The sequence below is a fragment of the Phyllobates terribilis genome, unplaced genomic scaffold (assembly GCF_046119375.1).
Source record: "Phyllobates terribilis strain yellow unplaced genomic scaffold, ASM4611937v1 Scaffold_10__3_contigs__length_209671492, whole genome shotgun sequence".
NCBI lineage: Eukaryota > Metazoa > Chordata > Amphibia > Anura > Dendrobatidae > Phyllobates > Phyllobates terribilis.
In genome coordinates, this window is record NW_027362770.1 from 190,088,197 (window position 1) to 190,112,882 (window position 24,686).

General features: G+C 48.8%; 1 protein-coding gene across 1 annotated transcript in view; it reads right to left on the reverse strand.

Moving 5' to 3' along the window:
• BMAL2 (basic helix-loop-helix ARNT like 2) overlaps positions 1 to 22,256 on the reverse strand; it is a 78,225-nt gene extending 55,969 nt beyond the window's left edge. Inside the window, exons 1-8 of the mRNA XM_073650379.1 lie at positions 22,101 to 22,256; positions 6,205 to 6,352; positions 5,406 to 5,465; positions 2,860 to 3,017; positions 2,288 to 2,367; positions 1,907 to 1,999; positions 926 to 1,043; positions 636 to 779 (exon numbers count right to left, since the gene is read on the reverse strand). Coding sequence (XP_073506480.1) covers positions 636 to 779; positions 926 to 1,043; positions 1,907 to 1,999; positions 2,288 to 2,367; positions 2,860 to 3,017; positions 5,406 to 5,465; positions 6,205 to 6,352; positions 22,101 to 22,137 — 838 coding nt within the window. The 5' untranslated portion in view covers positions 22,138 to 22,256. The remainder of the gene's footprint in view (positions 1 to 635; positions 780 to 925; positions 1,044 to 1,906; positions 2,000 to 2,287; positions 2,368 to 2,859; positions 3,018 to 5,405; positions 5,466 to 6,204; positions 6,353 to 22,100) is intronic.
• Positions 22,257 to 24,686: the final 2,430 nt, after the last annotated feature.

The window sequence follows — 24,686 nt, forward strand, 5'->3', positions numbered from 1 at the left end:
AGTGTGGAGCCCCCTGGTGGCAGACAGCGGTGGTGTCATGTAATCAGTGTGGAGCCCTCTGGAGGCAGACAGCGGTGGTGTAATGTAATCAGTGTGGGTCCCTCTGGTGGCAGACAGCGGTGGTGTGATGTTATCAGTGTGGAGCCCTCTGGAGGCAGACAGCAGTGGTGTAATGTAATCAGTGTGGAGCCCTCTGGTGGCAGACAGCGGTGGTGTCAAGTAATCAGTGTGGAGCCCTCTGGTGGCAGACAGCGGTGATGTAAGGGATGTAATCAGTGCGGAGCCCTCTGGTGGCAGACAGCGGTGGTGTAATGTAATCAGTGTGGGTCCCTCTGGTGGCAGACAGCAGTGGTGTGATGTTATCAGTGTGGAGCCCTCTGGAGGCAGACAGCAGTGGTGTAATGTAATCAGTGTGGAGCCCTCTGGTGGCAGACAGCGGTGGTGTCATGTAATCAGTGTGGAGCCCTCTGGTGGCAGACAGCGGTGGTGTAATGTAGCCAGTGTGGAGCCCTCTGGTGGCAGACAGCAGTGGTGTAATGTAATCAGTGTGGAGCCCTCTGGTGGCAGACAGCGGTGGTGTAAGGGATGTAATCAGTGTGGAGCCCTCTGGTGGCAGATAGGAGAGAGACAATCACCTTTTTTCTTTGCTCCAGGCAGGAAGTTGTTGCCCTCCTTGCTCAGGGCTCGGCCGACCTTCATCCGGCAGAAGAACGAGCGCCTGGATCCCCAGTGCATGCGGGGGCAGCCGGGGGGGAGGTGAGTGCGCACCTGCAACCCAGCTTCCCAAACAGGAGAATGAGACGGTCAGATCTGATCGGGGTCAGTAAGGAACAGAGTGTAACAGCGGAGAGCGATGGCGGAGGGTGCACAGAGCCGGCGGGGGACTCGCCACTTCCCTCACACAGGCCAGATAGTGATTTCTTACTTTTGGCATCGATGAGCTTCTCCCTCGGGGCGATGTCAGGGGAGGCGAGCTGCTCCTTCACTTTGGCAACATCTTTGGGATGTAGATAATCAAAGAGACTCTTTCCTACCAGATCGGCCTGAAAAAAAGCGCAAGATGAGGAGCCGGCCGGTGTGTGACTTCAACCAACCATCACCTCCAGAGCTGCACTCACTATTCTGCTGGTGCAGTCACTGTGTACATACATTACATTACTGATCCTGAGTTACCTCCTGTATTATACTCCAGAGCTGCACTCACTATTCTGCTGGTGCAGTCACTGTGTACATACATTACATTACATTACTGATCCTGAGTTACATCCTGTATTATACCCCAGAGCTGCACTCACTATTCTGCTGGTGCAGTCACTGTGTACATACATTACATTACTGATCCTGAGTTACATCCTGTATTATACTCCAGAGCTGCACTCACTATTCTGCTGGTGCAGTCACTGTGTACATACATTACATTACTGATCCTGAGTTACATCTTGTATTATACTCCAGAGCTGCACTCACTATTCTGCTGGTGCAGTGACTGTGTACATACATTGCATTACTGATCCTGAGTTACCTCCTGTATTATACTCCAGAGCTGCACTCACTATTCTGCTGGTGCAGTCACTGTGTACATACATTACTGATCCTGAGTTACCTCCTGTATTATACCCCAGAGCTGCACTCACTATTCTGCTGGTGCAGTCACTGTGTACATACATTACATTACTGATCCTGAGTTACCTCCTGTATTATACTCTAGAGCTGCACTCACTGTTGATGGGTTCTCCTATCTTATCCTGTGATTTTGCGGCCTCCTCCCCTCCTCCCTCCCCCCTCGGACCACTGTTCCCCGCAAAGTACAATGCCCCTGACAATGGCCTGCAGGGTTTCCCACACAAGCCTGCAGGGGAGAGCAGTAGCGTGGCCGCTGTCTTTCTGAGTCGCGGCTCGTTCAGACCTGGCCGCACTTCAGGGTCTTGGAGACGGATTCAGACACGAACAGGATCTTCCCTCTGTCGCACCCGACCACAAACAGGAAACCGTCGGCCACCTGGAAAAAAAAAGAAAACAGAGAATGGGGCAGATTCACTACCTAACCTGGAGGTGTAGAGAGGACTGCAAAAGTCATCACCCCCTATAAAAAAAAAAATATATATATATATAGCAATCAAGTCTGGTGGGGTCTGCGGTCCTAAGACGATTTGACCTACAACCATACAGGAGGTTCTCTGACACTGGCGCGGGCCAATCCGACAGCCCCCCAGAGGAGCCCGCGGCGGCACAGGCTGGTCCCACTACTGACCCCAAAATTCTCCATTCTACAAAATTAGTAACAAACCTTCAGAATTAACCCCTTCAGCTCCTCCTGCTGCAAAAACGACGGTTTGTAGCTTTCGTCTGCAAACGAGCTGCCGGAACCTGAAACCACAGATCGCAGATGACAAACTGGGGGGGCGCTGTTGCATTGAAGTCTATGGCAAATATTCACATTCACATTGGTGGTAAAAACCCGGTACTACAAGTAACGTACATACAGTATGGTGTCTGAGGGGGGAAAAAGTATTCACTCCCCCTCTGACTTTTCTTTTATTCATCACAACTGTTGGATTAAGCCTCAGGAAAAGAATCAAATCTCTGTAACGAGGCAAGAAACAAGTTTCCTTCCCCTTTAAAATAATTATAAGGGGGTGAATACTTTTGCATATGGGAATTTTGTGAGGTTTATTCCCGGCATTAGGTCATATGTGACGGCTTTCTCTCCAACCAATGAGGATTTATTCTAGAATTCCTTTCATGAGCGGATAAATAAGTCCAGAAGCACAAGCTGTGGTTATGAAGTGGCGATAGGGGGTCCGGCGGGGCAGGATCCAGCCGCAGGGGTCATCGGATTCTTTCTATAGACTCACACACCCTTCAGGGACTTCAGGTGCTGCACCGCCATCTTCAGCACAGTCAATTTGTCCAGCTTGCGGGGTAAAGGCTCGCACTGAGGAATCATGGCGGAAAGTTCCTCGATCAGCGTGTTCATTTTATCCCGCCGTCTCTTTTCCGTCTCGCTGTGAGCCTGTCTGCAAGGGACAAATGGAAAGATCGTGTGGATGAGGAAAGTGGGGAGGAGTAGACGGCAGCCGGCAGAGGAGGGGAGGAGTAGACGGCAGCCGGCAGAGGAGGGGAGGAGTAGACGGCAGCCGGCAGAGGAGGGGAGGAGTAGACGGCAGCCGGCAGAGGAGGGGAGGAGTAGACGGCAGCCGGCAGAGGAGGGGAGGAGTAGACGGCAGCCGGCAGAGGAGGGGAGGAGTAGACGGCAGCCGGCAGAGGAGGGGAGGAGTAGACGGCAGCCGGCAGAGGAGGGGAGGAGTAGACGGCAGCCGGCAGAGGAGGGGAGGAGTAGACGGCAGCCGGCAGAGGAGGGGAGGAGTAGACGGCAGCCGGCAGAGGAGGGGAGGAGTAGACGGCAGCCGGCAGAGGAGGGGAGGAGTAGACGGCAGCCGGCAGAGGAGGGGAGGAGTAGACGGCAGCCGGCAGAGGAGGGGAGGAGTAGACGGCAGCCGGCAGAGGAGGGGAGGAGTAGACGGCAGCCGGCAGAGGAGGGGAGGAGTAGACGGCAGCCGGCAGAGGAGGGGAGGAGTAGACGGCAGCCGGCAGAGGAGGGGAGGAGTAGACGGCAGCCGGCAGAGGAGGGGAAGAGTAGACGGCAGAGGAGGGGAGGAGTAGACGGCAGCCGGCAGAGGAGGGGAAGAGTAGACGGCAGCCGGCAGAGGAGGGGAGGAGTAGACGGCAGCCGGCAGAGGAGGGGAGGAGTAGACGGCAGCCGGCAGAGGAGGGGAGGAGTAGACGGCAGCCGGCAGAGGAGGGGAAGAGTAGACGGCAGAGGAGGGGAGGAGTAGACGGCAGCCGGCAGAGGAGGGGAAGAGTAGACGGCAGCCGGCAGAGGAGGGGAGGAGTAGACGGCCGCCGGCAGAGGAGGGGAGGAGTAGACGGCCGCCGGCAGAGGAGGGGAGGAGTAGACGGCCGCCGGCAGAGGAGGGGAGGAGTAGACGGCCGCCGGCAGAGGAGGGGAGGAGTAGACGGCCGCCGGCAGAGGAGGGGAGGAGTAGACGGCCGCCGGCAGAGGAGGGGAGGAGTAGACGGCCGCCGGCAGAGGAGGGGAGGAGTAGACGGCCGCCGGCAGAGGAGGGGAGGAGTAGACGGCCGCCGGCAGAGGAGGGGAGGAGTAGACGGCCGCCGGCAGAGGAGGGGAGGAGTAGACGGCCGCCGGCAGAGGAGGGGAGGAGTAGACGGCCGCCGGCAGAGGAGGGGAGGAGTAGACGGCCGCCGGCAGAGGAGGGGAGGAGTAGACGGCAGCCGGCAGAGGAGGGGAGGAGTAGACGGCAGCCGGCAGAGGAGGGGAGGAGTAGACGGCCGCCGGCAGAGGAGGGGAGGAGTAGACGGCCGCCGGCAGAGGAGGGGAGGAGTAGACGGCCGCCGGCAGAGGAGGGGAGGAGTGGACGGCCGCCGGCAGAGGAGGGGAGGAGTAGACGGCAGCCGGCAGAGGAGGGGAGGAGTAGACGGCAGCCGGCAGAGGAGGGGAGGAGTAGACGGCCGCCGGCAGAGGAGGGGAGGAGTAGACGGCCGCCGGCAGAGGAGGGGAGGAGTAGACGGCCGCCGGCAGAGGAGGGGAGGAGTAGACGGCAGCCGGCAGAGGAGGGGAGGAGTAGACGGCAGCCGGCAGAGGAGGGGAGGAGTAGACGGCAGCCGGCAGAGGAGGGGAGGAGTAGACGGCAGCCGGCAGAGGAGGGGAGGAGTAGACGGCAGCCGGCAGAGGAGGGGAGGAGTAGACGGCAGCCGGCAGAGGAGGGGAGGAGTAGACGGCAGCCGGCAGAGGAGGGGAGGAGTAGACGGCAGGCGGCAGAGGAGGGGAGGAGTAGACGGCCGCCGGCAGAGGAGGGGAGGAGTAGACGGCCGCCGGCAGAGGAGGGGAGGAGTAGACGGCCGCCGGCAGAGGAGGGGAGGAGTAGACGGCCGCCGGCAGAGGAGGGGAGGAGTAGACGGCAGCCGGCAGAGGAGGGGAGGAGTAGACGGCAGCCGGCAGAGGAGGGGAGGAGTAGACGGCAGCCGGCAGAGGAGGGGAGGAGTAGACGGCAGCCGGCAGAGGAGGGGAGGAGTAGACGGCAGCCGGCAGAGGAGGGGAGGAGTAGACGGCAGCCAGCAGAGGAGGGGAGGAGTAGACGGCAGCCGGCAGAGGAGGGGAGGAGAAGGCAAGAACAAAAAGGATGACAAGGGGAAAGGGGAGGAAAAAAGGAGAAAAAGAATAAGAAAAAAAAGTAGGATCGAAAAAAAAGATAAAAAAGATGGTAGCATTAAGGAGAGAATAAAGCAGAGGCAAGAGACCTGAAGAAAAGAAAGGAAGGGAAGACGGAGTAATGAGACCCCGAGAGGCGGAGTGAGCAGCCATATACTGTGGCGGTGTCTCTTACTTGCTCTGGACGTCGCTGCCATCGGCTCCTTCACTTGTTCTGAGGGAAGCAATCGATTCACTGCACGGTGAAACAGATGAGGAGTTAATGACCTTATTGCCGCCTCATATAGGATAAAGCATTCACAACATCTACACCCAGCGGTGGGCAGGGGGGACACATAGCTCTGCACAGGAGCTGTGTACACAAAACAGTTGGGAGATTTTTAAATGAAGACGAATTTTAAAATTTATTCATTTATTTTTCGATTGGAGCAAAATATATAATAAATAAATAAATAAATGTGCGAATGAATATATTTTTAGAAAATGCAACAAGCCGCCTTGCTCCTCGCGCACCGGGGACATCTGGTTTTAATGTTTCCTAGTTTGGGTAAATTTCATTCTTCTGGAATGACTTTGGCTCCAAGAGTGAATATTTTATAGTTGTAGACGATCGTGTTTCGGGGAATTTGCTCTTTTAGTGTCCTCCGCCTACAGGGAAAACCAAGGCTGCAAAATGTAGAGCAGAAGAAGCGCAGCTCGAAACGCGACGACTGCGGCTCTGAGCATGAAACGCGGACAGATCGGTTGTTGTAGGATCAAGAGGGTAAATTCTTTGGAAACTGTCTGGGGCTTAGTCATCTTTTTCTTATTGCTGAAAGAACAGAGAGAGGAGGCTCCTGCTGCAGACAGTTGTCTCACAACCAGATATAAAGCCCTTCGGGGGTGTGGCCTGTAAGCGTGGGAGGAGTTACACAGGAATCTAAATTCTAATGTAAAAAAAAAAATTCGATTTCCCGGTGTCGTAAAGGACTTACTTGTTGTCAGATTCACTTAGTTTCCTTTTTTGGGGATATTCCACCATGAGGGAAGAGAAGGTACTGGAGGAAATGGTTGTAGAGCCCGGTTTAGGACCCAGGATGCTGGAGACGGCCAGGCACTGACTCGGTTCCATTATCAGGGTATCTGGGAAAAGAGACGAAAATGTTTGTAAAACTACACATCCCATAAGATCCCACTCCAGAAAAAAAAATTCTATATTCTCGAATTGTGTTACTATCCCGGTCCTAGTTAAAAGGGGGTCATCTCACAACAAAATCCCCTATTTTAATAGGAATCTGGCACGGTGATCTGCTCATTGCGATGACTTTTGTTTCTCTAATCCCCGGCGATCACTTCTCTGGCCATACACTCCTCCCACAGCAGCCTCTAGTGGGGAAATTTAGTATTACATGCCAGTTATTGAAATGATTCCAACATAAGGGCAAATATGCCGCCATTCCATATTATCAGCAAATCTCCTCTAGGTCAGGGTACTGGCATTTTGGATGCAGGCAGTCAGTATTTTCTGTATTTGGCCCCTGCTGTGAGGGGCCCATCCATCTAGCCCCATCCACTGCAACGCTCAGTGGATGGGGCCAGAGAGTGACTGACAGCTTTGGCCATGCCCCAAGGCAATAACCTCAATATTCCCGCCCCGTCCGCCTTTTGTCCAGGTGAAGTGCTCACACCAGGGGCGGACATATAGCCGATGCAGCTGCACCGGGGCCCAGGGGGAGAGGGGGCCCTCTCGACTAGAAAAGGGCTGTGGCTCTTTGGGAAGCTGCCGAATATCCCAATGGGCCCTGGAACCAGTGAGGCCAATCTGCTGAAAAGCGTGAGAGCGCAGGGAGAAGACGGCCGGGGCGCCCTGCTCTGGAGAGGATGGAGCCAATGATGACAACAGTCCTGCTGGATAGGAGGGCAGGGAGATACTGTACTTATGGTATATGTGTGTATGTGACAGTATATACAGTCATGGCCGAAATTGTTGGCACCCTCGAAATTGTTCTAGAAAATTACATTTTTGTCCGAGAAAATTTTTGCAATGACATGTTTTGTTATACACAGGTTTATTTCCTTTGTGTGAATTGGAATAAAACAAAAAAACAGAAAGAAAAAAAAAAAAAAAAAAAGCAAATTTCACACTAAACCCCAAAAATGGGCAAGACAAAACTGTTGGCACCCTCAACTTAATATTTGGTTGCGCCCTCTGGAATAAATAACTGCAATCATTCGCTTCCTATAACCATCAGCTTTTTACTCCTCAGCTGGGATCTTGGACTCTTCTTACAATCGTCTCCAGGTTGTTCATATGTGAAGACGTCTTCTTCTCCCATCAGCAATTGTAAGATCTCTCCACAAGTGTCAATGGGATTTAGATCCGGACTCATTGCTGCCTCTTCAGAACTCTCCAGCGCTTTGTTTCCATCCATTTCTGGGGGCTTCTTGAAGCAGGTTTGTGGTCATTGTCCTGCTGGAAGACCCATGACCTAGGATGGACACCCAGCTTTCTGACACTGGGCGCTACATTGCCACCCAAAATCCTTTAGTAATCTTCAGATTTCATGACGCCTTGCACACAGTCAATGCACTCAGTGCTAGAGGTAGCAAAACAACCCCAAAACATCTTTGAACCGCCACCATATTTGACTGTAGGTAGTGTGTTCTTTTCTTTGTAATTCATAGTTTTGATGCCTTCAGTGTGCATGCACAATTTTCATAGTCAAGAAAATACAGAAAAATCTTAACAAGAGAAGGTGTGTCCAAACTTTTGGTCTGTACTGTGTACATATATATATATATGCACACACAGTATGTGTCTGTATATATGGTATCTGCCTGTGTGTATATTAAGTATGTGTGTGCAGGTGACTTCTTTATGATGTAGTTTGTGCAGTAATAATTGTGCACATGTGGTGTCTTGTTTGTGCTTGTCTGATGTATATGTTCAGGGTGCGCGCTGTGCTCGTGTGACGGCTGCGCGCTGTGCTCGTGCGACGTGTTTTTGTTGCATCAAATAATGCTATTTAAAGGGATTTTCTGTTTTGATTCTATTAATGCCCTAAAAACAATAAAATCAGGGTTCCTCCTCGGGGTCAGCAATTCCTCCTTGATACTGCTCTGGTCTTTCTTTTCAGGCTGCAGCCGTGATGTCAGGACTAAGTAACATGACTGCTGGATCTAATCACTGAGCTCAGCAGTCAGGCCAAGGTAGACGGCACAAGTTGCTGAGCCCTGTGATTGGCTGCAGTGGTCATGTGTGACATTACCACTGCAGCCTGTAATCATAAACGGAGCAGTAGCAGAGACATTAATAGACCAGGTGAAAATGAGTAACTCTAATTTCATTATTTTTTCCTAGCGAAAGCCGACAAACACAAAAATAAAAATGGAAGACTCCTTTTAAAAAAATGAGGGGCCCATACACAATTCTGGCACAGGGGCCCTTTGCTCTCAGAGTCCGCCCCTGGCTCACACGGAGCGCTTTCCAGTATTTCATGACAAGAGGCGGCGCAGCTTTGAGGGGAGATTAAGCCATTCTTAGAAATGCTGTCTGACCTGACACCACCACAGAACATAATACACTAAAGCTTGTAGATAAGAGGCCTCCGAGCCGCTCACCCAGAGCTGCCAATTACATAAAGCTCACATCCCGTAGTGTGCCGCCATACAGATAACATTCAATGCGGTCACTTACCACCCGCTCAAAGGAACGGGACTTGTAAGGGACAGATTCCCAGGGGAAAACTTTGTATGGAGCTATCAATCCTGGGCACCCATGAACGGCAACCCCATTGCGGGCTCCCATGAACAGCAACCCCATACGACAGTTTCCAGGTATAAACAAGAGCCTAAAAATGAGAAGCCTAATTCTTCTTGAGGGCGACCCCATCGCGGTCCCCCCACGAACCCGGCCACCCCATCACGGTCCCCCACGAACCCGGCCACCCCATCGCGGTCCCCCACGAACCCGGCCACCCCATCGCAGTCCCCCACGAACCCGGCCACCCCATCGCGGTCCCCCACGAACCCGGCCACCCCATCGTGGGCACCCCGTACGGCAGTTTTCAGGTAATAAGTGTCTAAAAATGAGGAGCCTGACTCTTCTTGCGGTCCTGGGTCCCGATTTGTACACCGTAACACCCATGCAAGACAAGGAACATGGCTTGTGTCAGTCGGGGAAGCATCTTGCTGTAGCAGAAAGCTTCCCCTCAATTCTCTATCTGCAATGCTGATTCAGGCAAGTCACGCCCCTGTGCATCTGAACCCAGTGAAGAAGAACCTGGATTTTAGAAAAATCTCCAGGAGTAAAACCTCCCCAATGCCTTATTTTGATGGCACCCTAAACAGTAAACGCTCATATGTTGAGGTTGGGGCAGAATTCCCCTTGAAACAGCCATGACGGGAGCTGGGTACAAATAGAGCCATGTGACCAGTGGTGGTGTTTTTTGCACGGGGAGGTTAATAACATTCCTCATTTCACAATCCATTAATCTCCTGGTAATTATACAGCCGGGAATTCTGGAAAAACCCGCAATGCCAACGCAACATTGATCGAGATGACGCAGATTCAGGAAGCCCGAGGCTAGAAAGGGAGAAGAAAAAAAAGCAATAAAAATCCAGTGTCGAGCCGGGGTGAGCGGAGTAAAAATAAAAGTTCTTGAAATACAAAATCCTCTCTGCCGATACAGATTAGGTAAAACCCAGTAACCTAAATCCGTATAAATACCCAGACAGACGGCCGCAGCCATTTAAAGAAACTAGAGCAGGGATTAGAAAACGGCTCAGAAGAAATTCATAGCCTGAGCTCCAGAAAAATCAGAAATCAACGGTGTCCTGGAACAATAGGAAGAAGAAAAGCAACTGCAACCACAAAGCGCAACGCCTCCCCCCCCAGAAAATAATCCGGGACGATCAAATAAAAAAAATCGTAATCACTGTTTCCATATAGAGTCCAGGTAATTCCACCCGCTGTTCTGTACAGGCGCCGTCTCAGCTCCGGGTACTCCTGCCCGCCGTTCTGTACAGGCGCCGTCTCAGCTCCGGGTACTCCTGCCCGCCGTTCTGTACAGGCGCCGTCTCAGCTCTGGGTACTCCTACCCGCCGTTCTGTACAGGCACCGTATCAGCTCCGGGTACTCCTACCCGCCGTTCTGTACAGGCACCGTATCAGCTCCGGGTACTCCTACCCGCCGTTCTGTACAGGAACAGTATCAGCTCCGGGTACTCCTACCCGCCGTTCTGTACAGGAACAGTCTCAGCTCCGGGTACTCCTACCCGCCGTTCTGTACAGGCACCGTCTCAGCTCCGGGTACTCCTGCCCGCCGTTCTGTACAGGCGCCGTCTCAGCTCCGGGTACTCCTGCCCGCCGTTCTGTACAGGCGCCGTCTCAGCTCCGGGTACTCCTGCCCGCCGTTCTGTACAGGCGCCGTCTCAGCTCCGGGTACTCCTGCCCGCCGTTCTGTACAGGCGCCGTCTCAGCTCCGGGTACTCCTGCCCGCCGTTCTGTACAGGCACCGTCTCAGCTCCGGGTACTCCTGCCCGCCGTTCTGTACAGGCGCCGTCTCAGCTCCGGGTACTCCTGCCCGCCGTTCTGTACAGGCGCCGTATCAGCTCCGGGTACTCCTGCCCGCCGTTCTGTACAGGCGCCGTCTCAGCTCCGGGTACTCCTGCCCGCCGTTCTGTACAGGCACCGTATCAGCTCCGGGTACTCCTGCCCGCCGTTCTGTACAGGCGCCGTATCAGCTCCGGGTACTCCTGCCCGCCGTTCTGTACAGGCGCCGTATTAGCTCCGGGTACTCCTGCCCGCCGTTCTGTACAGGCACCGTATCAGCTCCGGGTACTCCTACCCGCTGTTCTGTACAGGTACCGTATCAGCTCCGGGTACTCCTACCCGCTGTTCTGTACAGGTACCGTGTCAGCTCCGGGTACTCCTACCCGCTGCTCTGTACAGGTACCGTATCAGCTCCGGGTACTCCTACCTGCTGTTCTGAGCAGAATGACTCAAATTAAGATTAACTCAAATAGTCGGGGCCCCTCAATTTGGAGCCAGCGGGAATATGTAAATATATGGGTACTATTTCCATACGTGATGGCATATGCCCTCTAAGACACGGATACACACACATGGTGTCTGTTCAGACAGGCGATGAGAGATCACAGCTGTGCGATGAGATCTTGTGCGGTGCTCACCTTCAGCCATGACACAGGGGATAATCATTTAGGAATTAATATGAGGTTAGTATTTGGCCTTGTCATCGCCCATAATGTCACGCGGTGATTATCATCTATAAATATATTCCACGCGTCTCAGAGATTAATCACTCAACACAAAGCTGGAAAATAAAACATTACCCTGGATCTGACTCATAGAAATGGTCATCATGGAGCCACGTGAAAGGTTCACACAGGGACCTCAAGAGGCTGCAGACAGGATCTCATCATGTATCTCTGTATACAGGGAGCTCCCCCTAGTGGTGGCAGCAGACAGGATCTCATCATGTATCTCTGTATACATGGAGCTCCCCCTAGTGGTGGCAGCAGACAGGATCTCATCATGTATCTCTGTATACATGGAGCTCCCCCTAGTGGTGGCTGCAGACAGGATCTTATCATGTATCTCTGTATACAGGGAGCTCCCCCTAGTGCTGACTGCAGACAGGATCTCATCATGTATCTCTGTACACAGGGAGTTCCCCCTAGTGCTGACTGCAGACAGGATCTCATCATGTATCTCTGTATACAGGGAGCTCCCCCTAGTGGTGGCTGCAGACAGAATCTGATCATGTATCTCTGTATACAGGGAGCTCCCCCTAGTGGTGACTGCAGACAGGATCTTATCATGTATCTCTGTATACAGGGAGCTCCCCCTAGTGGTGGCTGCAGACAGGATATTATCATGTATCTCTGTATACTGGGAGCTCCCCCTAGTGGTGGCTGCAGACAGAATCTTATCATGTATCTCTGTATACAGAGAGCTCCCCCTAGTGGTGGCTGCAGACAGGATCTTATCATGTATCTCTGTATACAGAGAGCTCCCCCTAGTGGTGGCTGCAGACAGGATCTCATCATGTATCTCTGTATACAGGGAGCTCCCCCTAGTGGTGGCTGCAGACAGGATATTATCATGTATCTCTGTATACAGGGAGCTCCCCCTAGTGGTGGCTGCAGACAGAATCTTATCATGTATCTCTGTATACAGAGAGCTCCCCCTAGTGGTGGCTGCAGACAGGATCTTATCATGTATCTCTGTATACAGAGAGCTCCCCCTAGTGGTGGCTGCAGACAGGATCTCATCATGTATCTCTGTATACAGGGAGCTCCCCCTAGTGGTGGCTGAAGACAGAATCTTATCATCTAACTTAATGGTACAATTCTCTGCTTGATATTCCTGCTTTATCTGTCACATTCCATTCAATATTCACACATGTCTGTCCTTTCCCCACTGTAGATTTTATCTGATGTTTAGAGGTGCTAAACTGCAGAGCCTACATAGTCTTTGCTCTGTCTTTGATCACCCAGCCATCTCCCTGTATATAGTGTCAGTGTACAGGTAATACAGTGATCACCAGTGACATTATACACAGGAGCTTTGTATATAGTGTCAGTGTACAGGAAATACAGGGATCACCAGTGACATTACACACAGGAGCTCTGTATATAGTGTATAGTGTACAGGTAATACAGTGATCACCAGTGACATTACACACAGGAGCTCTGTATATAGTGTCAGTGTACAGGTAATACAGTGATCCCCAGTGACATTATACACATGAGCTCTGTATATAGTGTCCGTGTACAGGTAATACAGTGATCACCAGTGAAATTATACACAGGAGCTCTGTATATAGTGTATAGTGTACAGGTAATACAGTGATCACCAGTGACATTATACACAGGAGCTCTGTATATAACTCACACATGTCTGTCCTTTCCCCACTGTAGATTTTATCTGATGTTTAGAGGTGCTAAACTGCAGAGCCTACATAGTCTTTGCTCTGTCTTTGATCACCCAGCCATCTCCTGGTGATGTGAGCAACTGCTAATTTAGCCACAAGCAGCTCCCAGAATGCCCCTCACCTAATGTATACTCTGCCCTATATATTTAGAAGCTCCTTAAGGGGTGCACGCGACTTCTTGTGCAAAGTGGCTTTGGCGCCAATTGGCAGTTATTTCAGAGGCAGTTAGTCAGGGCAGGAGTCAGGTAACCCACACTTTGACCACTTACTCTCTTTTAACTATGTTTCTGTTAGCTTTCACTTTTTCCCCTATAGTCCTCCACTTTCTACTAACCCCCTAATCCCTACACCTAGTAATGAACTCTTCATCTCTCCCTCCATCCTCCCCATTCATCTCACCTCCTCCTTAGAATTATTCCTCAACATTCAATCCTGTATCTCCAAACACAGACAGCCACCTCATGCTCTCTCCTACTCCCACCTGCTAACGCTTTCTCTACTCCTCACTGCCAGCGACATCTCTCCAAATCCTGGTCCTCCTCACCATATCCCCACAGTCACTTCTACCTCCTATCCATGACCTTCCATAAACTCTCGCAACCTTTCTAACCTCATACCCATCCAACTAATCCCCACTTCCTCAGTTGCACTAACAGGAGCTCTATGGAACGCTCGCTCCGTCTGCAACAAACTTTCCTACATCCACAACCTTTTCATTACTAACAAACTTTCCTTCCTCACCATCACCGAAACCTGGCTCACCCCCTCTGACACAGCCTCCCCAGCTGCACTTTCGTATGGTGGACTCCACCTTTCCCACACACCCCGCCCCAACGGCAAACATGGTGGAGGCGTAGGTTTACTCCTGTCAGATACCTGCGCCTTCATCCAAATCCCACTCCCATCTTTTGAGGTGCACTGTGTGCGCATCTACTCCCCCTCCAACTGGCTGTTATTTACCGCCCCCCAGGACCAGCCAACCACTTTTAGACCACTTCACCACCTGGCTGCTTCATTTCCTTTCTGCTGACATCCCCACTATCATAATGGGTGACTTCAACATCCCCATTAACACTTCCCACTCATCTGTCTCTAAATTCCTATCCTGCACTTCCTCCTTCGGCCTTGCTCAATGGTCTTCCCCAGCAACTCATAAAGATGGCAACACACTGGACCTCATCTTCACCTGCCTCTGTCCCCTATCTAAATCTCCTCTCCCTCTCTCAGACCACAACCTACTGACATTCTCTACCCTCTCCTCTCCAGGTCCACAATCCCCACTCCAAAAACTTGCACACCCTCGCAGAAACCTCAAACACCTTGACCTACACTCACTCTCTGAATCCCTCCTCCCTCTTACAGACATAAATTCTTTACACGACGCAGATGTTGCTGCTGCTTCATATAACACCACAACAGCTGCAGCTCTCGATTCGGTAGCCCCCCCTCACACACCAAAGCTTGCACAATCAACAGGCAACCCTGGCACACCAACCTTACTAAAGAACTGCGACGGGCCTCCAGGGTTGCTGAGCGGAGATGGAAAAGGTCCCACTCAAACGAGCACTTCATTGCATTCAAACAATCCCTCACTATTTTCAAGTCCACACTCACTACAGCAAAACAAACATACTTCTCATTCCTCATATCCTCCCTGTCCCACAACCCTAAACAGCTATTCAACACTTTCAATTCTCTCCTTCGTCCCCCAGCACCTCCTCCCTCTTCTCTCATCTCAGCCAAAGACTTTGCCAAATTCTTCAAGCAGAAGATTGACACCATCAGACAAAGCTTTTGCCTAAAGTCACCACAGCTCCTCCTCATATCTACTCACCCTTCCTCCTCCAAACCCCACTTCTCCACCATTACAGAAGGTCAAGTCTCCTCTTTACTCTCCAAATCACACCTCACCACCTGCAAACTTGACCCAATCCCATCCCACCTCATCCCGAACCTTACCACAGTCTTCATTCCAACCCTAACGCACCTCTTCAACCTTTGACCAACAACCGGTGTCTTCCCCTCATGTTTCAAACACGACACAATCACACCCATCCTCAAAAAGCCCTCCCTTGACCCATCCTCTCTGACTAGCTATCGCCCCGTATCACTTCTCCCCTTTGCATCAAAACTACTAGAACAACACGTCCACCTTGAACTGTCCTCCCACCTCTCCTCCTGTTCCCTCTTCGACTGCTTACAATCTGGCTTCCGGCCGCATCACTCGACTGAAACTGCCCTGACCAAAGTCACCAACGACCTACTAACCGCCAAATCCAAGCGACACTAGTCCATCCTCCTCCTCCTGGACCTGTCATCTGCCTTCGACACAGTCGACCATTCCCTCTTACCACAGATTCTCTCATCTCTTGGCATCACAGACTTGGCCCTATCCTGGATCTCCTCATACAGACAGAACCATTCAGTGTCTCCCACTCACACACCACCTATCTGTCGGTGTCCCCCAAGGTTGAGTTCTAGGACCTCTGCTCTTCTCCATCTATACCTTAGGCCTGGGACAGCTCATAGTCTCATGGCTTTCAATACCACCTCTATGCTGATGACACACAGATCTACCTCTCTGGACCAGATATCTCCTCCCTACTAACCAAAATCCCACAATGTCTGTCCGCCATCCCATCCTTCTTCTCTGCCAGATTTCTAACATTTAACATGGATAAAACAGAATTCATCATCTTTCCACCCTCTCATTCATCCCCCCCATCTGACCTATCTATCATCAATGGCTGTCCACTCTCCCCAGTCCCACAAGCTCACTGCCTTGGGGTAACCCTGGACTCTGATCTCTCCTTCAAACCACATATCCAAGCCCTTTCCACTTCCTGCCGACTCCAACTCAAAAATATCTCCCGCATCCGCACATTCCTCAGCAAAGACACTAGTGCACGCCCTCATCATCTCCCGCCTCGACTACTGCAACCTCCTGCTCTGTGGCCTCCCTTCCAACACTCTCGCGCCTCTCCAATCTATACTAAACTCTGCTGCTCGACTAATCCACCTGTCCCCCCGCTATTCCACGGCCTCCCCCCTCTGTCAATCTCTTCACTGACCCCCCATTGCCCAGAGACTCAAGTTCAAAACCCTAACCCTGGCATACAAAGCCATTCACAACCTGTCTCCTCCATAGATCTGTGACCTAGTCTCCCGGTACTTACCTGCACGCAACCTCCGATCCTCACACGATCTCCTTCTCTACTCCCCTCTTATCTCCTCTTCCCACAATCGCATACAAGATTTCTCCCGTGCATCCACCCTACTCTGGAACTCTCTACCCCAACACATCAGACTCTCGCCGACCGTGGAAACCTTCAAAAGAAACCTGAAGACCCACCTCTTCCGACAAGCCTACAACCTGCAGTAACCACCACTCCACCACATTGCTACATGACCTCCTCTACCCTTACCTACTGTATCCTCACCCATCCCTTGTAGAATGTGAGCCCTCATGGGCAGGGTCCTCGCTCCTCCTGTACCAGTTGCCGACTCGTTTTGTTAAGATTATGTAAATGTTTTTGTTATGTATATCCCTATCACATGTAAAGTGCCATGGAATAAATGGCGCTATAATAATAAATAATAATAATCTATCTCTGTATACAGAGAGCTCTCCCTAGTGGTGGCTGCAGACAGGATCTTATGTATCTTATGTATAGAGAGGTCTATGGGCTGTGCATTATACTAATATGGAGGTGCATTATATCATATGGAGGACTATGGGGTGTGCATTATACTATATGGGAAGTGCATTATACTTCTGCTAAGGGGCCATATGACTTTTGTATGTCCCTGATGAGTATAATGTTTGTTTTTTTCTATATATGAAAGAACAGCGGCAGAACGGGGGACATATACCAAGATGGGTCCAGGATGACAAAAAATATATGTATCAGGATGGCGGGGGAAGTCCAAATCTTACACCGGGGTCCATCAGACTCTATTTATGCCATGGCAGGGAGCTCCCCCTAGTGGTGGCAGCAGAGAATCTTATGTATCTCTGTATACAGGGAGCTCCCCCTAGTGGTGGCAGCAGAGAATCTTATGTATCTCTGTATACAGGGAGCTCCCCCTAATGGTGACTGCAGACAGGATCTAATCATGTATCTCTGTATACAGGGAGCTTCCCCTAGTGGTGACTGCAGAGAATCTTATGTATCTCTGTATACAGGGAGCTCCCCCTGGTGGTGGCTGAAGAAAGAGCTTTATCAACGATAATGATGACTATGAAGGAGATTTGTTGAAAAAACCCAAGCTCTAGCTGCTAAAAAGATTTATTCGGAAATTACTCAGTGCAGAATTAAGGACAAATTTGTATAAAGAATAATATTGGACTTTCGCTGTAACGTTTGAGCACAACGAGAAACCACAATAGAAGATCTGGATCCAGATGGATGACAGACAATGCCTCCTTGTGAGGACCACACCCTGACCTACTTCTGCAGCCTGTGAAGACGACACTACATGTTTTGTTTGTCCGCGCTTCCTCCTTGTTGTTGGCAGGTTTACAGATGAGCAAGGTTCCTGTATAGAAGAAGGAATGATCCCTCCGGGGCGACAGGTAAGTGGGGCGAGGGCACGAGACACAAATACTGTATAGAAGGGGTCAAGAAAGTTGCGAAAAATAGAGAAAAATTCCCCAAAATCATTGAAAACAAAACCACTGCTCATCCTGAACCTCCCGATGCATGAAATAAAACAGCAGGGAGGAAGTTCACCGAGATCCCACCAGTCCTAAGAATAACGGAAGAGCTCCCCCTAGTGGTGGCTGCAGACAGGATCTTATCATGTATCTCTGTATACAGGGAGCTCCCCCTAGTGGTGGTTGCAGAGAGGATCTTATCATGTATCTCTGTATACAGGGAGCTCCTCCTAGTGGTGGCTGCAGACAGAATCTTATCATGTATCTCTGTATACAGGGAGCTCCCCCTAGTGGTGGCTGCAGACAGAATCTTATCATGTATCTCTGTATACAGTGAGCTCCCCCTAGTGGTGGCTGCAGACAGAATCTTATCATGTATCTCTGTATACAGAGAGCTCCCCCTAGTGGTGGCTGCAGACAGAATCTTATCATGTATCTCTGTATACAGGGAGCTCCCCCTAGTGGTGGCTGCAGGCTGGTTTATTTGGTGTGATTGTAGGTCTATACAGGGGGTTGGAAGCTTTGTATCGGGGGGTGGGGGCAGTCTTCTGCAGAGATGGGGTCCTTTTCTACTAGGGCCACATAGGAGCCACACGGTTTTGATAGTATATACTCACAGCCCTACATTCCTATATGGCATGATCAGCGCTCACAGCATTTTTCTTTATTAAGGGAGTGCAAATGTATCACCACCAATAGGGCAGCATGCACGGAAGCCTCCGCACGGCTGCTACTTCCCCTTTAAGGCCTCATGTGACCTGGGTCGTTGCTGTGATCGCAGCTCTTCAGCCCGTTCCTGGGGGGCAGACGTCAGACTGACAGCGACATGATGGGACTGGTTCGTCACTGACTGATCACATTAATATTCCTGCAGAACCGGCGAGTCTCATCTATTTCCTGCTGTAACCGAAGAGAATCCGCCCTGCGCCGTCCACAGCCTGTGGGAGCAGAGCGAGACCCAGGAGGAAACTCGCTGTATATCATCAGTCGCTGCCCCCCCCCCATACACCTGAAATACTCTGTGCTGCTGAGGACACTGCTCCTCCACTATAACACTCTCAGCCTACCGAGCCCCTACAGTAGTCACACACTTCCCCTCCTGAAATACTCTGTGCTGCTGAGGACACTGCTCCTCCACTAGAACACTCTCAGCCTACCGAGCCCCTACAGTAGTCACACACTTCCCCTCCTGAAATACTCTGTGCTGCTGAGGACACTGCTCCTCCACTAGAACACTCTCAGCCTACCGAGCCCCTACAGTAGTCACACACTTCCCTCCTGAAATCCTCGGTGCTGCTGAGGACACTGCTCCTCCACTATAACACTCTCAGCCTACCGAGCCCCTACAGTAGTCACACACTTCCCTCCTGAAATACTCTGTGCTGCTGAGGACACTGCTCCTCCACTATAACACTCTCAGCCTACCGAGCCCCTACAGTAGTCACACACTCCCCTCCTGAAATACTCTGTGCTGCTGAGGACACTGCTCCTCCACTAGAACACTCTCAGCCTACCGAGCCCCTACAGTAGTCACACACTTCCCTCCTGAAATCCTCTGTGCTGTTGGTTTATAAGGAGAAAAAAAAAAAAAAAATAGGCGCACGCACCAAATCTCCTCCATCTTCTTAAAGCCATAGCGCAGTTTTAAAGGTTCCCATCCCCCTCCCGATCTGTGCTGCATCCACAGCTCTGATTATCCGGACACGTGAATAAGATTCCAGTATTACAGTCTAGACTGACACATAAGAGAAAAGTGGCAGTCGAGGGGCGATTCAGCCCTCAGTCTACAGATGTTGGCGGATTGGGGGGGGATTAGGATCTCTGCAAAGCATCATCCAGCCAGAAAGGCTGATAACAGAGAACAATAGCTGGATTAAAGTGTCGCTCTACCCTCCATCCAGAATAAATCCGCCATCTCTACATTTTACCCTGCAGCGAAACGTGTTGCCGAATGCAAACAGTCAGCAGGCAGGGTATGTGCTGTTGACAGATCTTATCGCGACGGCTGCTCTAATTAGCACTTGTGTCAATACCCGGGATGGTCGGGTACAGGAGCGGTGAGCGGCCACGCCAGCGGGGAGGAGGTGCGGGATCTTACTACGCGCTTTATGTGTCAATTCCAAGATCTCAGCGAAGAACGAAAATTTCTATAGAGGTCATCCATTATCTGCGGACGGCTCTCCTCAAATCCTCTGTGCTGCTGGAGGCTCGATGGGCCGGGAACGGTGGCCGTACGTAACCTACCCTTATCCGCCAACGCCAAAGGCGAGGACTGATGAGTGCAGCGCACAACCGGTTAATCCAGACTCACCGATGGGTTAACGATTGCCTAATTATCGCTGCAGGTCATGTGACTTCAGCTTTGCAATTAAGACGAGGCCTCGATCATCCCAGGAAAAAAAAAAAAAGTTTTGAAAACTTTCAAAACTTGTCGGAAATTCTACACAGAACCGTCAGGGAGGAAACAATGTATCAGATCAGCAGAAACTACAACTCCCAACATCACCTGCACCCGGCGGGTGTGAGTCGGGTCACAACTCGGCCGACAACCACAGAGAAAAGCAGCAGTTCAACACTTTTATTTTTGCCTTTTTAGTGAGTTCTAAAATTTAATATCAATATTATTTCCTACTTGGACGAGTTATAAAATAATCTAAAAAAATATATATAATAATATTATTATTATTATTAATAAATATTGACCAATGAATTTTTCTTTTTATTTTCTCAAAAAAAAGGGGAAAAACATAAAAAAATAATTTTATTGGACAATTAATTTATAATTTATTGAATTTTCTCAAACTGGAAAAATATAAAAAAAATGTATATTAATTTTCTTAAAAGGAAAAATATAAAAATAATTTTTAATATTGAACAATTATTTTTTTTAATTCTTAAAAGGTGAAAAAAAAATGAATTGGTCAATATTAAAATTATTTTTTTTTTTTACATTTTTTAAAACATTTTCTTAAAAGGGAAAAAAAATAATTGGTCAATGTTAAAAATATTTTCTTTTCTTTTTCAATTTTCTCTAAAAAAAAAAAAAGGGGGAGAGGAAGTCTAAAAAAATCATTTTAAAATTGACCAATTCATTTTCTCTCTTTTAGAAAAAAATAAAAATAAAATAATTGTAATACGGCAGACTAGAACCTTTTTTTTTTTTTTTTTTACATTTTCTCTTAAAAACAGAGGAGGGAAAAAAAATATTTCAGTTTAGTTTTAACACCGGCCAATTGCAATTCGTCATTTTAAAATGTTATTTTATTTTTAAAGGAGGAAGTTAAATGCGAGATGAAAAATTCTTACTTCGATGTTAAAACTAAACTGAAATTATTTTTAATTTAGATTTTTTTTTTTTAACCTTTTTAAGAAAAAAAAAATTGAAAAAAATCTTTAAAAAAAAATCCAAATCAATATTAAAATTAAACCGAAGTTGACTTTTTTTTTTTTTTTTTTAAATAAATATACATTTTTTTATTTCAATCACGGCTTTTTTTCATTAAAAAAAAATATATATACACATAATATACGTAAATAAAAAAATATTCTATATACATTTTTAATACTTACACACATATATATATATATATATATACACACATACACAGTATATATATATATATATTAAAAATTATATATAAATGAAATAAACAGACAAAATAAAAATCTAATAAATAAATGATATAAATATAAAAACTATAAAAATATTTTTAAAAGATAAAAAATATATCTAAATAAATGATATAAAAAAAAATAAATAAAAAATACAAAAATAATTGATATATATTAAAAAAAAACACAATAAAACAATGTTTAAAAAAAATTAGATATAAAAAATAAATATAAAATATATATATATTAAAAAAATAGATAAGAAAATATTTTAAAAAATAGAAATAAAATATAAAAATTAAAAAAAAATAATAAAATAAAATCTACTAACAATAATAGATAAATAGATCTCGTGCACATATCGCGATTGTCGGATCTGGACGGTAAATGATTAAAATAATAAACAAAAAGGCAACACAATTTCAAGCCAAGATGGCAGAGCAGCCTCACTAGCCCCAATGGTCGCCTATGGGGATGCAGCAGAGCTGACTGTGTTGTGCAAAAACTTCAGGTCACAAAAGTCACTAGAAATTACGTGCGACAACTCAAAGAGAGATTTATAAAAAGTCGCAGAGCTGGAACAAGTTTAATGCGTCTTTAGTGCGGCATTAAATAGACAGAGCTGTATATGAAGGTCAGAGGAGGACGCGGCCCCTCGCACTCACCCGGCAGCTCCTCCCCGTGCCCCCTGGCGGCGGACATGATGAGCCCCCACAGCCAGCATGGAGATTCCTCCACTCCTGGCCGGAGCCGGCTCCGACTGCTGAGCTCGATGTTACACCACGCCCACTTCCTGTCAACCACACTCCGCCCACATTACGATGAAAGCGTCTTATTGGTCGGTGAGAAGAGTGCGATAGTAAAGGAGGAGGGGCCTGCGTCTCCACGGTAACAGAGCTGTTTAATAATAGTGAGACCTGAGAGGGGAACTGATAGGGAGGGTTGTGCAGATCAGCCAATCAGACTGCTGCTTTCATTTTCCAAACGGCTTAATAAAAATGAGAGCTGGACTGTGATTGGTTGCTAGGAGGAATTCTTTCACTTCTCTAGTTTTAGTGGTCCCTATCTGTTTATAGGGGTCTTTTTTTATCTGAGAGGTGTCATATGAAGTACATATAATTAACCCCTTCCCTCAATACGACATACAGTTACGTTACGCTAATAGCGACCGTTCGTAAATCGTCGTTTAACCCCTTCAACGCCAATGTCTACCTCTTGATGGCAGTTTCGACACGGCGCGACACCAATCGCCACATGTAACGCAATTGTGTGGTGCTGATGAGTTACCATGGCAACCAAAACGCCATCTTGGCAGCCATGTTTGTCGTCAATGGGGAAAAAAAAAGGAGCGATCGAGCTCTGGCTAACCTCCATGGGCGTCACTGACCGGCACCTGAAGGGTTAACAATAACTTATACAAATAGGGGTATAATTCGCGCTTGGGTAGTGGGTAGAGGGAAATTGGGGAGATACCAACGTGGGGGCGTAACTAAGGACTAGTCGTAGATTGGATAAAATTAATTAAGCTTTATTTGAAATAAATAGATAAAAGGTGTTTAAAACCAGTTAAAAGTGATAAAGTCTCTGACCAGAGGCCAGTATATCCAGAGAATAGGAGTAACGTATTATATTTTGATAGAAGATGGTCCTTAGTGTGGTCCAGAGGTGTAAGAACCTGTGGAAAAAGGGTAAGGGAGGTTAGTTTAGTGGGATTATTGGATAAGGTCAAGATGAGATAGATGGTGACCAATGTACCTGTAGTAGGGTCCTTGTTCTTATTGGTGAATAAGTATCAGGGACTATCTGTTAGGTAGGTGCTCTTATTCCATGGTGGGAGAATCTACAGGACTAAATGATAGGTATGAAGGATTAATTAAGGTAGAGAGATGCTGCAAAGTAAGTAAATTCTCTGTACCTACTGTAATCCGGGCGGATATTAGTTTCGGGTAAGAAGAGGTCCAGGGGCCTAGGTTGTCTTTTTAGTCTACCTGCAGTGCGAAGGTAGAGGGTGGGTAGAAAACGATCTTTGCCCTAGTGGGGGCTATAAATAAGTAGTGGATATTTACCTGATGATGCAGGTGTGTTCCAATAGGTGACCTGTAGCAGTCCAGGGAAGTCCGGTGGGTCTATTACAGTGGTGACCCTGTACGTCCTGGTGGTGTGATAATTGTACCTGTGGTGAGGTAAGTCACATGGGTCAGGTGAGGCAGGATGTCAACCAACCAAGGTATGAGAATCCTACTAGGTATACCTTGTCAGGGAAGTTTGTAGCACGGTGGTTCCCCTAGGTCCTAGAGCCGGTCGGTGCCAGATAGGAGAAATATTGGTAGGGGTAGCCTCTGTGTATAGATAGGCCTGGTTCTAGGAGGGAAGCGGCCGGTTAGTCAAATGGAGGGTAAAGCTGTACAAAGTAGACGGAGCGGTCGCAGCATCCAGTTACTCACAGTTGGGGAGGTCTACGTGGATCTGAGTCAGACAGTCGTCCCAGGGACGGGGGCGTCCTGTCGGCAGGTACCGTGACTGTATCCGGAGCGAGAGCGGAGTCCCGGCCGGAGACTTCCGCTCCTCGCGTGATCTCGGATAGGGAGAGCGCGCGCTTCCTGCAGAAAGCACGCGAGACTAGTGTGACGCGCTGACACGTGACACACAGGATGCAGCGGTCTCTTAGCGCTAGTGAGCTGGGATAGGGCGGGTCCTACGCGTTTCGAAAGATTCGTCTTTCTTCCTCAGGGATAGTCCTACCCAGCATCAGTGCCCTTATATACTCTAGTCAGGAGTGGTCTTGATGACTGCCTGTCAGTCATGTGTATGTTTTCTGAGCACACACAGGTCTGTCAGTCATTAAATGCAAACAGCTCGATGTCACTGTTTAACCCTTTGGGTTTAAGGGTGTTTAGTTGAAATATCCACTTACTTTCTGTTCTGGACATAGTTTTAATAAAATTACCAGATTTCCAGTGTGTTGGTACAATCTGGATACCTGTGATGCAAGGGGATGCAGGGGAGGGAAACTCGCCCAAAAGAAAAAGAACAACTCAAAAAAAGTGACCAGCAATGACTCCATATTCAACTTAAGTAAATATAAACTAACAGCTAGCGACACCACCCTACTAACAAAAGGCCTCAAATATGCACCCTCAACTAAATTAGACAAATTCCAGGCCTTCATAGGTATAAAGAAATTTATAAGAAAACTAGCTCTAAAAAAATATTTTGTCAAAAGAGAAGGGGAAATTAGAACCACTACATTA